The sequence below is a fragment of the Plectropomus leopardus genome, chromosome 11, assembly GCF_026936395.1.
Source record: "Plectropomus leopardus strain MGB_pleo_1.0 chromosome 11, ASM2693639v1, whole genome shotgun sequence".
NCBI lineage: Eukaryota > Metazoa > Chordata > Actinopteri > Perciformes > Serranidae > Plectropomus > Plectropomus leopardus.
In genome coordinates this window covers 3,131,033-3,145,628 of record NC_142186.1, presented here as the reverse complement: position 1 = coordinate 3,145,628, position 14,596 = coordinate 3,131,033, and the positions used below count along the sequence as shown (strand labels likewise).

The window sequence follows — 14,596 nt, the reverse complement described above, 5'->3', positions numbered from 1 at the left end:
AACATATTTGCTGTTTCAAACTACTTGTATATAAACATAATTTCTAGGAGACAATATCCAAAATGCAAATATGTGCATGTATGTGATTTCATTACATTTCAAATGCTTTTTTAAATGTGATAAACCTAATGGACATGGGGATTTTTTGTTTATGAGCATCATGTTTTACTGTTCTATTAGAAAACATCAAGTGTAAAAAAAAAAGACCCATTTCTGCAAAATGATTTTATTTTGTCCTCTTTTAGAATTTGCTTCAGTCAAAAACACACTCATTATACAAGCAGTTAGACTGGATTTGATTGCAGCTATATTTCAAAATCATAAACAAACATTTAGTCAATAAATACAGTTTTTGCCTATGTGCTTAAATGTTGTGGGGTTTTTTTTTTTCTTTTCTGAGCATATTTACAGTTCACCATAAATAACTTTAGGAGATGGAGCACATTTCAGGCTTTAAAAAAATGAAAAGAAAAAAAATCCAAACTTGTATAAATATAGTTTAATCTAAGGTCTGAGGAGGACATGAAGGAGAAAAAAAATCATCCAGGAGAAAGCTTGAACCCTGTTATACAAACATGCCCACAGAACAGGAATTAACGGTTGCTTCAGGGATCCGTCATAATGAACTCTATCAAGCTGCCTTACCTGGCATTCCAACGGGTCTAATTGCATATTATGGTCTGTCAGTCTACCTAGTCACTGAAATCAGTACCACACATATCAGGATGGAAATTACATACATACAATATTTTCCATATCTTGTGTCATTTTCTTGGATGATACGAAAGTTTCTGATAAAGAAATCATTTTATTGTCTTGCCAAACAAACACTATCAAATATCCAAACAGCAGATGTGTTATCCATTGAAATATATCCAAAACATCTCTCTCAGTGTACAATCATATACCCATGAGAGTCATCAAATATCTTTTCTTTACTGCATTTACTTCCCTGCGAGACACCAGAGTTGAGAGAAAAGAAACCTGGAGAGAATGGCTTTGCATATTCGTCTGTGAACTTTAAAAAGATGTGTTTTATTTCAGGGCCGACCTGTTCTGTGAGTTTTAATCCACATCACTGCAAAGTGCACCATACCCAACCCTGTCACCTCTCCTCCAAATGCTCTGAAAAACAAGGAGACCTCTTCACAAAAACTCCATCTCTTATAGTGCAAAAGGTTACACACACTGGGACGGATGTTAATGCACAACTCTAGCCGTCTCCTACACAGTCCTGTTTCCATCATACTGACCCAAGCCATATCACAAAACTGCCATGGAAACCATTTTTTGTCTTTTCTAGGTCACATGATGCTATGGCTATGTGTGGTAGTATGAACTGGCTCCCTCATGATGCAGCAGGAGCTACAAGAGGTGTTATTGCATCACATAACTATTCAAAAGTTGAGCGGATCATCTAGAAGTTTTGAATCCACAATTCCTCTGTGTAATCATGGACTATCACCTCCCAGAAATCCCTCATACATGGCTGCTCTCACATGTAAGGGGCTTGTCTTATTTTAATGGTCAAAATTTCAAAACCTTTCTGACTTTTCAGAAAATAAATCCTTTTTTTCTTGCCACACTTTTTTAAACATAACAGATTCAAATGTAATGCTAGCTATCTGGCATACATGGAGGAAGAGACAAAATGCAGGGAGAAAATGAGAAAAACGTGCGTGGCGGTAAACAAAACGTCACACATCAATGCACATTAGAGCTACATTACATTGAAAGCTACAGAAAATAAATCTGCTGTCATGTTATATTATTCGGATTGTTATCCATGGGAGATTACTGCAACATTTCATTACACACTAAAATTCCATGACTTGACCGAGGGAACCCTGGATGTAGGTTCTTCGTTGTACATGTACTTCATGTGAATTGATGTAACTCCATGAAGGATATAAATACATAATGTTAAAAGAAGTCAGCTTTTACTCTGACTTGAGACAGGAACAGCTGTCTCCTGGACGGCTCTCTAAATGTAGTTTAGAAAGAAATGACCAATAAATCTACCTTGTACCTTGTTGTTGCACCAGGGTATTTATGTATCCACCACAACACCACAACCTAAGTATTTCTGTGAGACTAGGTTGACCTAATTAATTACGTATCTTAATCATGTGGTTATTACTGTATTGCAAACATGACGATGAAGGTCCAAACTTAATGAGGCACTTTAATCCAGACCATGATCTTGCCCTAACTAACCAAATGGTTTCTGTGCTGAAACCTCACCAAACCTTGACTATGTGTCGTCACATCATAAAGCAGATTTATTTTGCAACCCCTTTTGGTTGGCACAGGCATTATTTCCTGATGATAGGGGCGTCAGATCAAAAAACTGTAACCTCTGTCATTTTAGAGGACACGGACAATCAAATCGGTAGATCAATGAAGAGAAGATAAAATAAGGCTAATGAAATCTGAACCTTGATCACATCGCAGGACATGCTTCTTTTTCATATTTTCTTTCCACAGGAACAACAGTTCTCAACCATGACTCCTTCAGAGAGGTGTAGGGGGTAGCCAGAAAAATTGGGGATATTTTATTTATTCAATTTAATTAAATAAAGAAGTGAACAAATGTGAGTAGGAGTCATGCAAGTGACTATTCTGATCATAAGTTTGACTTCCTCCACAGTTATCTCAACTGTTGTTAAAAACTATAGAAATTTGGTCTAAATCATATCTAAGAACCAGAATATTTTCATTGGATCATGCTGCAGTGAAATCTTATGAATCTACAGTGAATCTAGCAGTTGACCACCCTGACATGTCTCTGCTCTGCCAGAGAGACCAAAGTATAAAGAATTCAAATAACAGCATAATAGAGGTCCCAATGTGCCCACTCAGTAACTGGCCCCAAGATATCAAGATTATTATTATTATTATTATTATTATTATTATTATTACTCTGTGTAAATACGTCTAACACTGAGTGGATCTAAAAAGAGTTACTGTCAGAAAACCCCTCATGCTATTCCTGATCATTATTGCTCATTAACTTTAGGAGTATCACACTGCTGCAAGTGTTGGTGTTCTCTCTCTATTTGGGACTGTTAGGGGTCAGCCATGACTGTGAGCAGGGGTGTTGAAATAATCATTTCAAGGATGCATTGTGATGCAGACGTGGATGATTCTGCATCGATGCTGTGACAGCACAAAATCGACTATAAACACGTAATATTGCTCGTTGATTTTCTGGCCATGGCTGAACAATAAAGTTCTACAGTTCAAAAGAACTTCCTGGTAGCAACCAGTGCCGAATGGTAACAACATTGCATTGAACTGTGGGAGAACGGAACTAGCTGACTGTTTGTATGTATTGATGAAAAAGTAGCCATGTGCATTAATATAGAAAATTGATGACGTAATATATCATAATGCATCGTGGAATTGGATCGATCATTGCCATGCTAATTGGTGTGGAATGTTATTGAATCGACCAGTGAAGATGCACAGCTCTTATTTGGGGCAGGTCAAATTTTCCCCAGCTCTGTTAGGATAAGATCTGACCATCTCTTAGGTCCGTTTTGACTCGGTCTCATTTTTTTGAAAATGAAGTCATCCATGCACTGAGTCTTAAATTTTTACTGGACTGTGGGCTAGAGGAAGAAAATAAATACATCAAATTAACTGAAGTCAATCTTAAATCTAAAAAAACTGCAATCAATTAGCATTATTTAAAATTATTATTACAGGCACTGACATGATTATGTGATTTTGTTGTTCTCTCTTGAGAAGAAATTCAGAAACTGAAGTTTGAGCAACATTTGGGGGGAAAAGTTTCATTTAAGTTCTCTAATGAAGCAGTGATTGGAAGAAATGGATCAGTAAGATGGAAAACAGGCTAACAGGACTCAGAGTAACGATGGCTTCATGTGGCTGTGTGACTGCAGTCCCCCTGTGTGTGTTGGACGACTGTTAGCTGCCATTGCTGATAATGACAGAGGTCCCTTTATGTCCGGGGGTCTGCTCTGCCGGTATGCGGAGGTGAGGGGTCATATCGTAGTGGGTGGGGCCCGTGCTGGCAGAGGTGCAGTAGCCCCGGAGGCTCTCAGGGTCATAGAGGTGTTCCAGAGCGTAGCCTGTCAGGGAGTAGGCTTTATGCTTTTCTGAGTATGGCCGCGAGTGGCTGTGGGAAGGGTAGAGGGCTGGGGCCGAGGTGGGGGAAGCCGAGCACGGACCCGGCCGACCGAACGGGTGGTGCAGTGGCAAAGACAGGGGGGACAGGTCTGTTTGGAGGTAGTCTTTGGGCTTGTGGAGGCGATCAGGACCTGGACTGCTGAGTCTGGACAGGGGGGCAGGACTAGGCGCAGGGCTGATCACATGACTCAAACCTCGACACACCACAGTCTGTAGTGGCAGGGTCCCTTGAGGAAACTCAGGAGTAAAGCATGGACCGGCACCCTTGGGCAGCCCATTGGCTGGCCCCAGTGGGACATCAGGAGGGCCCTTCCGCAGCTGAAGTCGATTTTCTTCTTCTTTGATCATCTGCTGTGTGGCTCGGATCAGCGTCTCGATCTTGCTGGGTTCCTGCGGGCTGCAGCGGTAGTGGTCAGTTTGGTATCGATCCCCTGAGTCGCTGGCTGAGCCTCCATCTGGAGAGCTGACCACGCTGTCCTCGTCCCAGTGGCCCCGGCCTACAGAAGGACAGCATGACAACAGTCAGCGCAGAGGAAATGGGATCAATACTTTTTGCCATTTCAACATAGTGGATAGGAATTTGGCTTTGTGAGCTCACACTACACAAAAACAAGAACCCCTCCTCAGTCTCCTCAATACAGTAACCATCGTGGACCACCTACAATTACCGCTGTAGTATGCATCCATGAACCAGTCATGTTGCAGTTACAGTTTACATTCATTTCTGTGAAAACATGGACACTTTGCATACATTCCCCCCCGGCAGCACAGAAGATCTCTACAATCAGCACAGTGTCAAGATCATCGTCACCAGTTCAGTATCTGCCCAAATGTCTCCCCTTCTGTTACTTAGATATGTCTCTGTGTAATGGCCAGAAAACAGCTTTTGCAGAACATAATGATATCACTGTGACATCGACCTTGACCTTGTGGATATAAAATATCATAATTTATTCCATGCAACTTTTATGTGAAACTTAGCCATAATTAATGTATGAATTTTTGTGCAACAATGTTTTAAGGTCACAGCGACCTTGAACTTTGACCTATGACCGCCAAAGTGTCATCAGTTCATTGTTTAGTCCAAGTGGACGTTTGTGCCAAATCTGAACTTCCTCAAGGTGTTCTTGATATATTGCATTCACGAGAATGGGACAGATGGACATACATATGGACAGACATAACAAGTTGTGGTTGTGGTCGGAGGCATTATGCCTCCGACCACAACTATCATAAATTAAAAAAAAAAAAAAAAATATATATATATATATATATATATATATATATATATATATATATATATATTCATTTTCTCTCTTTTCTCTCTTACTTTATTTTGCTTAATCTATTTATACCCTTTACTCTTTCCCTTTTGCCACACACACACACACACACTCACACAAATGTCACCACAGGTCGGTGCCATCTTTAACATACACATGGCTGGTACACATTAACACAAATTAATATCAGTGTTAGCAACCATGGGTGCTCTTAGCTTCTATAGGTTCCTTGTAATTCTGGAGGGCTCTCTGTCATGCTGGTTACATGGAACAGCAGCAGCACATGATGAAGTAAAGAAGTATTGCACCTCTGAAAAGTATCCTTTAAAGAGTGTTTACTGTATTGAACGTCATGGATTAAGACAACACACCACTCAACAGCTCTTCTGTAATCTCTCTCTCTCACTCTCTCTCTCGGGCATTGTGGATACTGTGTAGGTGGAAGAATATCAGCACAGGAAACTGGCTGGTGGCAGATTCAGTCTAAAGCCAAAGAGCAGGGATACTAAACTCGTTTTGCTTGGGGGTCACTTATGCAAACTGACAGGAGGCCAGGGGCGAGTTGCAGAAGTTTCTAGGATTTTAGAACATTTTTAGGGTTTTTGTATGTTTCCATGAGTTTAGGACATTTCTGATTTTAAGATGTTTTTAGAATTTTTTCTTGGATTTTAGGATGTTTCAAGGACTTCAGAATTTGTTTAGGATTTTAGGACATTTCTACTCTTTTAGGACTTTTCTACTCTCTTTCTTGGATTTTAGGATGTTTCCAGGACTTTAGTATTGTTTCTGGATTTTAAGACATTTGTAGGACTTTAGGATATTAGGTTCTTTGCTAGGACCCCTGTTGTGGGGGTGTGGGGGATCCTCCACTGGCATTTTTTGATAAACAAGCTCTACTTGGATGCGTGTTTATGCACTCTGGTATCTCATGTTTACTAAATGTACAAAAACAATTCCCAGCAATAGTGTGAATGGTTGGGGGGCCACCTAGTACCGAGGGGCCAGATTTGACCCGGAGGTCAGAAGTTGAGTATCACTACGACAGAGGGTCTGCCCCTACAGTTCACTCCCCACAGTGGACATAGCCCAGGTCTTAGTGTTCACTCACCATGGTAGCTGTGGATGGCTGTGATGTGCGGCACACTGCTGTCGCATCCCTCACGGTTCTCCAAGGAGCTCTTACTCAGTGGAAGGACAGAGCGAGCGGCGCTCCACCACGCATCTCTGCCAGGCGGAGGCGCTCCTAGAAAATATCGCCCAGCTTCACATCGACCTCGCTCACAACTCTGACCTTGACCATGTGCGTGGAGGTGTGGGTAGCCGTCACTGGTGGTGTGATGGTGCTCTTCAGTCAAGCTGTAGCAGACTGTGCGGGGATCAGTGGTGAACTGTCTGTACACACAGGAGGCATCCAGGCCTTCACTCTGCTCCAGCAGCTGTGGGGAGGCTGAGTCTGTGAGGGGGCTGCTACCCCAGGGACTGTCCTGGTCAGACTCTGAGCGCTCCGTCTGGAAACTAGGATACTGCAGTGGGCCATGTTGGGAAGGAGACAAGAGACATTACAGAAAGCCTTCAAATGAGGTACAACCTCTCAGAGCCACATTTGAATGCTCAGCTAAACAGCTACTGTAAAAGGCTGATAATATGTCTAAATATTTTACATGGATGTTTTATTAAGCTTAGGTATAAGTAAACCAAGTAGCTGTGTAGGACAATGCAGCTACCACAGGCTCCAAAACAAGCTCATTTCAAATCTGTGCCCCCCTCTCTCTTCTGTAGCTTATCAGATACAGATACAAAGTTGTGGTGGCAACATGCTCAGTAAAGTACCCACACATCCCTCTTCCCTGTTTATGGGCTTAATGAGATAAATAAACCCTCCAAGAGATCAGATACCCTAACCTCCTCTACTGACTCATTTCACTGTAAAAGAGGCAACAGATCTACATTTAGTTCCTTTTGGATGTGCCCCCAGATGATGACCACAGCCCCCTTGCTATGGAAACTAATTTTGGCTGCATGTATCTGTGATTTCATTCTTTCAGTTATTAGTGCTTTATATTTGGGCTAAACTGTGTGCTTGTTCACAACCTGTGTAAATGACTGCTTGGGTGCCCTGCTTTGCTTGGACTTTATTGCCTGTTTCCAGATCTCAGCAATTTCTTTGGTGAGCACAATGTTATTATCTCATGGCCCTAGGCGTGTGATATCAACCTCAAAGGCACCCTTTAGTGTCTTTAAGAGACACGCAGGGCTTTCAGCTAACTCCAATGTTAACCCTCCATGACAATACTTAACGCTTAAGGAGCAACTGATTAATTAAAGAGTGAGAGTCTGCATAGGATGGAAGTGAGGGGAGGTGGATGAGTCAAACAAAACCAGACTTTCAGATCACAGTTCGTTATCCTGTGTGAAGCCAAAAATCAACATTGTTTTAACATAACATTATGTAATCTACTTACAGTCTTGGTGCACTGATGTCACGCTTCTGATGTAATTACATAACGTTATTTTAATGGTAACAAACGCACTTATTTTAACCCAAAACATGATCTTGTTTCTAAGTATAACTTGGTAGTTTTGTTGTCTAAAACTAAGCATAACTGTAATACAACTTTAGCAACGTGTTACATTGTGTTTCAGTTGTGTGTCACATCGAGGCGCTAAAGGATGCCATGTGTGTCACTATGAGATACCGAGGTGCCTTACAAAAGCCGCTTTTCCACAGCACAAATAACCCACTAACACCCACTAATATCTGGCTTCTTAAAGTAATGGGAACACACAACACATGGACGAACATGCTCATTTTAGCCCCTTTACTGGCAAGATGCAACGACCGGTCATCACTAATTACCATCCATCTCCACCTAAGCAGCGCTCAAACACCAGTCCAAATATGTCTGCACAGGGTTTGAAACAGAAATTTCATGTGTAAGACATGTGGAAACAAGCAACAACCGTAATGTTTTCACGGACTTCTATCCATTCTGCTTTCTATTGTTTGTTAACCCGTTGGCCAGCCTGCCCATGATGTCAAATGTGACACACACACACACACACAGAGAAAGAAAGGTATACTTGTCTGCTGCAAAGTTATATACACAACTCTGCTCTACTAGCAATGGGAAAGGAGTCTATAGCCTATTTTTAGTGTAAACCCACTAAAAATAGGGTGTAGACTCCAGCACTCCCCAAAAAAACGCTAGTTTTGGTGGAAAAGGGGTGAAAGTCTCCTTGAAATAATACATGATGGTACCTCACCAAATAGACCTCTTTATGTCCTCTTCAAATTAGCCAAAAACGTTTGAATGAGCAAGTTCAACTACACAAAGTTTTCATCCTTCTCCTAGAAAAAGCTACCTAAATATAAAGTGTGAGTACACAGCATCACATCCTGTGTGTAACTTGAAGCTAAATGACAGTTCAGTAAGAAATCACATCCTCACCTGTGTGTATGGTGAGAGTCTAGCTTTGGTCTTGGGCCGGGATACTCTGCTCTTGGGGGTTCTGCAGTTCTCTGTAAGGCTGCTGGCTGTGCTGCTGCTGTAGGGGAAAGAGGTCTTGGACGTGGCCTGGTCCAGAGAAAGCTGGAGGCCTTTGTACTCTGTCTCCCTGAAGACAAAAGCAGAAATTTCATGTGGTGCATTCACAGTAATATTGTTTATGTTTTCCATTTGCATGTCACAGATTTAATATGGTCTATAATTACACAAGGAGAGATTCTGGTTCTGCAGAGAGGCTGTTTATTAAAGAACACAAACAGCCTGTGTGTACCTGCGTGTTTGGTTTTTCTCTAGGTGCAAAAACCCATTAACATCTGTTTAGCAATTAGAGCCTCATCATGGTGCTGAGAGCAACACGCATACGGAGAGATGTGTGTTTGTGTTTCTGTGTGTGTGTGTGTGTGTGTGTGTGTGTGTGTGTGTGTGTGTGTGTGTGTGTGTGTGTGCGTGTGCGTGTGTGTATCGGGTGGGGGTGTGCTAAGAGGGCTGGAACGGCTGTTGGGATGCTTGTTTTACCAGAAGGATTGCAGCAAGGCCTTCAACAAACACTCTACAGAGGGAAAGCTGTCCAATCAAATACACCAGGAGATTAAAGGCTATGTCTGGCTAAATCAGGCCCATAGGAGAAGCTTGGATGTCTCACTACTGGGAAAAGGGAATTGATTTCTCGCTAAAGTGTTCTACAGATCTCTTGCCGTGGATGATGAATTGGGTTTGGGAACAGAAAACCTGGACAGGGTTTACTTGAGACAAACAGTGATCCATCATCCACGCACATCTCCCCTCTGTCTCAATCTCTCTCCACACAAACACAAATTCACACATACATACAGACACACTTCATAGGATTTGCATCACTTTCGTGTGGAGGGAGTCAAAAAATATCATCCTCTAAGTACTGCTACTCTAACTATGATGCTGGCAGTTCATGAATTGTCTTGGCCATTTGAGCCTTTGGTTGCTATAAGGAAAAACACTTTTACAATTTAAAGAGGAATACATGTGTGTGGACACAACAAATCAAAATGTCTCCATACAGACCAGAGGCTCACTGTATGGTTTGATGAGTATGACATTTTATGTATCATATGCTCATGGCCTTCAATTACCAGATCTTAACCCAACTGAACACCTATGGGAGATTTTGGAGTGACGTATCAAACGCTTTCCACCACAGTCTTCATCATCAAAACATCACGAGGGAATATGTTGAGGTAAAATGCTGTTCATCGTTCCGATAGAGTTCCAAACAAAATGAGAGTCTTCGACAAGAAGAGCTGAAGCTGTTCTGGAGATTCATGGTGGAACTATACCTAATTCTTAATCAAGTGGCCTCTCAAATGTACACTTGAACAAGAGGACAAAGTAATGGTAAGTGTGACATACTGCAGGCTACCACCCAAAGATTATTTTCCCTGCTGGTTCATCTGCAGAACGACTCTTTTGGTCTCCTAACCTCTTGGCCCCCAGGACACCCCAGCTATCAACAATATGAATTATAGTGCTCATAACGTTTACTCCTAATATCAGCAACTGACAGGGTAAAAACATAGGCAGTCAGACAATCAAAAAAGTTTTAAACAAATTAATTGATTACTTGAATTTATATGGAAGAGAAAACAAAGGCTGAGGGTAAAGTTAGCACTTTTCAACCTGAGCCCTTTTCCCCACATTTATGTGTCTAAGTGACTGACGGAGACAACAGTTTTTGAATTTGGTCAACTATCAAGGAATAGGGCTGTAGCTAGCAGCAGAGAAACAGGCTGCAGTGTATCCACTCAGAGCCTTTATGTGCCATCAATTAAGACTCAGATTGTTAGTGTCTAACAACATTATGGAAATGATCCCGACAGAGATAGCCCTTTGATTTGAGACTAAGATCTTTTTCGTTTAGCCAGAAACAGTCCCCTTATCTCCACTGCCAAACCCACCTGACTCTATTTAAGCGAACAGTCATTTCATCATTATAAAACACGCTCCATTCAAAGTTCTGTTCCAACGTTCACCAAGTCTCGTTTGGCTGAAATAAACCCTTAATTCAAACAGTTAGATGTGAACATACTCTGTCTCCAATCAAGCTACGATTGCTGTTTATTTAGATAGAGTCTGGTGAGACTGGTTATTAGAAAGTCGCGGCTGTTTCTAGTTAAAAAAAACTCGAACAAAAAGGTCAACCTCAGTCAACCTCATTTCCATAAATTGTCAGATGTTAGAATAACAATCTGAGACTGTCAGTGGCAAAGCAAGCACTTTTAGTGGAAGTAAATTGACAGTTAGACTGCAGACTTTTTCACCGCACTTTCCTCAATACTGGAACAATCTCAAAAATTATTGTTGCCATTAGTCACTAATTTGTATTTAAAAATACTAAAGTTACCCTTTAGTGAAAGCTGTCGTTACAGTTTCCCAGAGCCCTAGGTCCATTACCCAAACATTTACAGCTCACCATATAATAGGATAAAGAACAAAAGAAAATCTTTGCAGCACAGAAGCTGGAGTCAGACAATTTTATGCCCATCTTCTTGAAAAATGACAATTTAAAATATCCAAAATATCTGATTACTTTTTTGGCAGTCAACTAACTGTTTCAGCTCTTGCCAACATACACCACTGGTTATTGACCACTGGTCAATATGTTTATTGATTTCAAGCACCTAGTGAACAAACACATGAAGGAAGACAGAGCCCAAAATGTTTTGGTGTAAGTGTGTTTGATGATCACAGGCTGGGATATGTTAATTATTTGCAGCAACATTGATTTTGACAGTGCGCATAGTTGAAATAGCATGTACTTTCTCTATACGCCAAATATGGTAAAAATAAATAATTAAAAAAGATGTCATCAGGTGGAAAATAGTTTTAAAAAATACAAATTCCAATTTGAATGGGTTTCAATTGTGCATTTTTTGTACTTAACAGTTTGGATGTAACAATTTTGTTAGTGTATTTTAGACTTATTGTTGGAGCTGAGCTGGAAATGCACAGATTAAACAAAAATACACAGTCTTGCTGAAAAGAAGGTCAGAGTTTGTGTGTAAGATAGCAGAGTAACAAGTTTGCGCTAAATCAGACTAGAACGAGACAGCACTGATTAAACAGACAGCATAACTGTTGTGCGAGTCAGACAAGTAAAACATGTGGTTACGTGCTTTTGCTGCGGACATGCCTTTATTCAAACCATTGCTAAATCACTGTCAGGCTGTGGTAGCAGCGGCGGCTCCGCGGGCTCAGGACAGGAGGTGCAGAGGTTATCAGAGCTGAACACACAGTGGGAGTTCATATACAGGTGAAGTGGCCTTATCAGCTGTGTTATCCATGGCTGTATACACTACAGCTACTGGGCAAACTAACTCTGCTCCTGACGACACAATCCACAAAGTATACCTCCTGCCCACATCCAACTGAGAAGGAAGCGTTAGTGCCTCATTTCTGCCATCGCTGCGTGGCTCAATCCTTACAGTTCCTCAAAAAGATTTACAAAAGCACAACATGGAGGGAAACAAGGCTTTGTTCCCTTTCACAGCAAGCTGGAGCCCATAAACGCTCATCAAGTTTACAGCCCATCAATTAAAAGGCTATAAACACAAAGCTGTTATGGATTTGATGTAGGAGGTCGAGGAAATGTGTGTCAAGCTGTTCTCTGCCTCTGAAGGCAGCCGGCCGAGCTGCTTAATGGAGCCTTTTATGGGCCTTATTCATTCACGCGTTCACTTGTACATCTGTGAGATACGCACATCAGGGATCATAAAATAATGGGATAATAGGCATGAAAATGGTATCCCTCACTTACTAATAAGAGTGTGGCTCATGCTCAGCAATGATTACAGTTTGATTCTATTGGAAGGAAGTGAGAAATAGCAGCATGTAGCGAAGGTTTTTAGTGGCGACATGGTGCTGTTGGTCTGTTTGTGCAGGATAAAGGCCCAGTAAACACAACCCCAGTGAGTGAGATATGCTTCAGCGCCTGTTTATACATTCTACAGGCAAAGCTGCCAGCCTTAGATTAACCCTACCAGGTGACTGACGCCACCACAAAGAAGCCGCTCCAGGTAACAGCCAACACACGAGCACACTTAGCAAACTTACTAACTCAGTGCCCAGACAGTCTGACATAACTGGCACACAAGAGAGCAGACACAGTGATAGAAGAGGACTAACATTAGGACAAAATGCCTGATAACAGGAAAAAAGTGCAGGCTAAAATGCACCGGCTTCAGTACCCTGTGTCAAGGACCTTAGATATGGAATAAGCAAGATGACAACATAAAAACATCTTATTCTATTTCCATCTTCAAAAAGAACTGAAAGAGCCACTCATTACAAACATGTGAATAATGCTGTTTACTGCTAAAATGTTTTGTTATGAAATGTCCATCATATAAATAGTTCCTAACAAGTCATCTGATCAGTGCACAATACATTTAGAATGTGCTCAAATCTGCATGACAGCACACTTTTCTCATCACTTAAAGTTTTGGTGCGCTATGACTTAATCACTACTTTATAGAGCAACATCAATAAACATCAATTTGTCTTCATAGAGGAGTCAAAACAGAGCAAATGAAACTAAAAACTAACACAAATGACAAAAACATAAAACACCGTATTCTGAACAGACACATTATAAACACTGACAAAAAGTCACACTTGTGTGTATGAACATAGAACAGCAAAATTATCTGCAAACTAAAAACCACTCAGTCCAGCACTAAGCATTATGGTAAATATAGGCTATTAATATGTTTCTGTATAGCTTTACGGTTGTATTTTATTCTGTATCACTATTTCTTTGACGTGTGAATAAAAGATGATGATGTGGAGGAATGCTGATGACCATCAAAGATAGAAAGAGCTGAAAAGTTCTGGTTCTCCTCTAAAGAAATCATCAAAACTTTCCCTTTGTTTCTAACTCAGCCCACAGCAACAAAGACTATAAAAACAGGATATGACCTCACAAATTTTCTTCATTGCCAGATTCTGCAAACCAGGCTTCAACAAACGTGTCATATTTCCAATTAACCTCCAGTTAATTGCTTCACACCAACTGTTTGCGTAAATCTCTAGTACCAACACTCATTATCTTATCAAAGCAGAAGATGACAGTACAACAGAGATCTGAGCCAACACTCTGCCCTGGAGCTGACACACACTTCTGTCATTTCACAAAAACACTCATCTGACTGATCGGGTCCATATATACCATTACAACTCCGTAAAATTTTCATAAATATGTGTTCTGTTTCGCTATTCTGTATCAGTAAGTAATATACAATACAGATTCAGCCAACAAGGAGTTTGTCTCACAGAGTTTTTACTTTGGCTGGATCATCAGCAGTGGGAGTTTCTCACGTCCATCCATCAATTCCCTGATCCGCTCAGGGTACATCAGTCATCTCTAATTATATAAAACATGGGGTCACACCCAGACATGTTTCAGATATGTTTTTCCATCTGATGGAACAGATATCCATGTCAGCTGCTGCTTACGTGCTGCCTTCACTATACAGCCAAATAAGACAGAGTTAGGGCTGGCACTATATAGAGGTTTTATGTTTGTAAAATTCTCTAAAGCAGAGAAAAGAGACTTCAAAATCTCATACAGCATCACAATTGTGAAGTAAAATTAAATTTGAATGGTGTTGAAATTGAAAG

At 40.9% G+C, this 14,596-nt stretch overlaps 1 protein-coding gene across 1 annotated transcript in view; it reads right to left on the bottom strand.

Moving 5' to 3' along the window:
- Positions 1–242: 242 nt before the first annotated feature.
- The window catches only part of sim1a (SIM bHLH transcription factor 1a), a 28,478-nt gene continuing 14,124 nt past the window's right edge, over positions 243–14,596 (bottom strand). The window contains exons 10-12 of the mRNA XM_042490674.2: positions 8,888–9,053; positions 6,547–6,961; positions 243–4,652 (exon numbers count right to left, since the gene is read on the bottom strand). Coding sequence (XP_042346608.1) covers positions 3,934–4,652; positions 6,547–6,961; positions 8,888–9,053 — 1,300 coding nt within the window. The 3' untranslated portion in view covers positions 243–3,933. The remainder of the gene's footprint in view (positions 4,653–6,546; positions 6,962–8,887; positions 9,054–14,596) is intronic.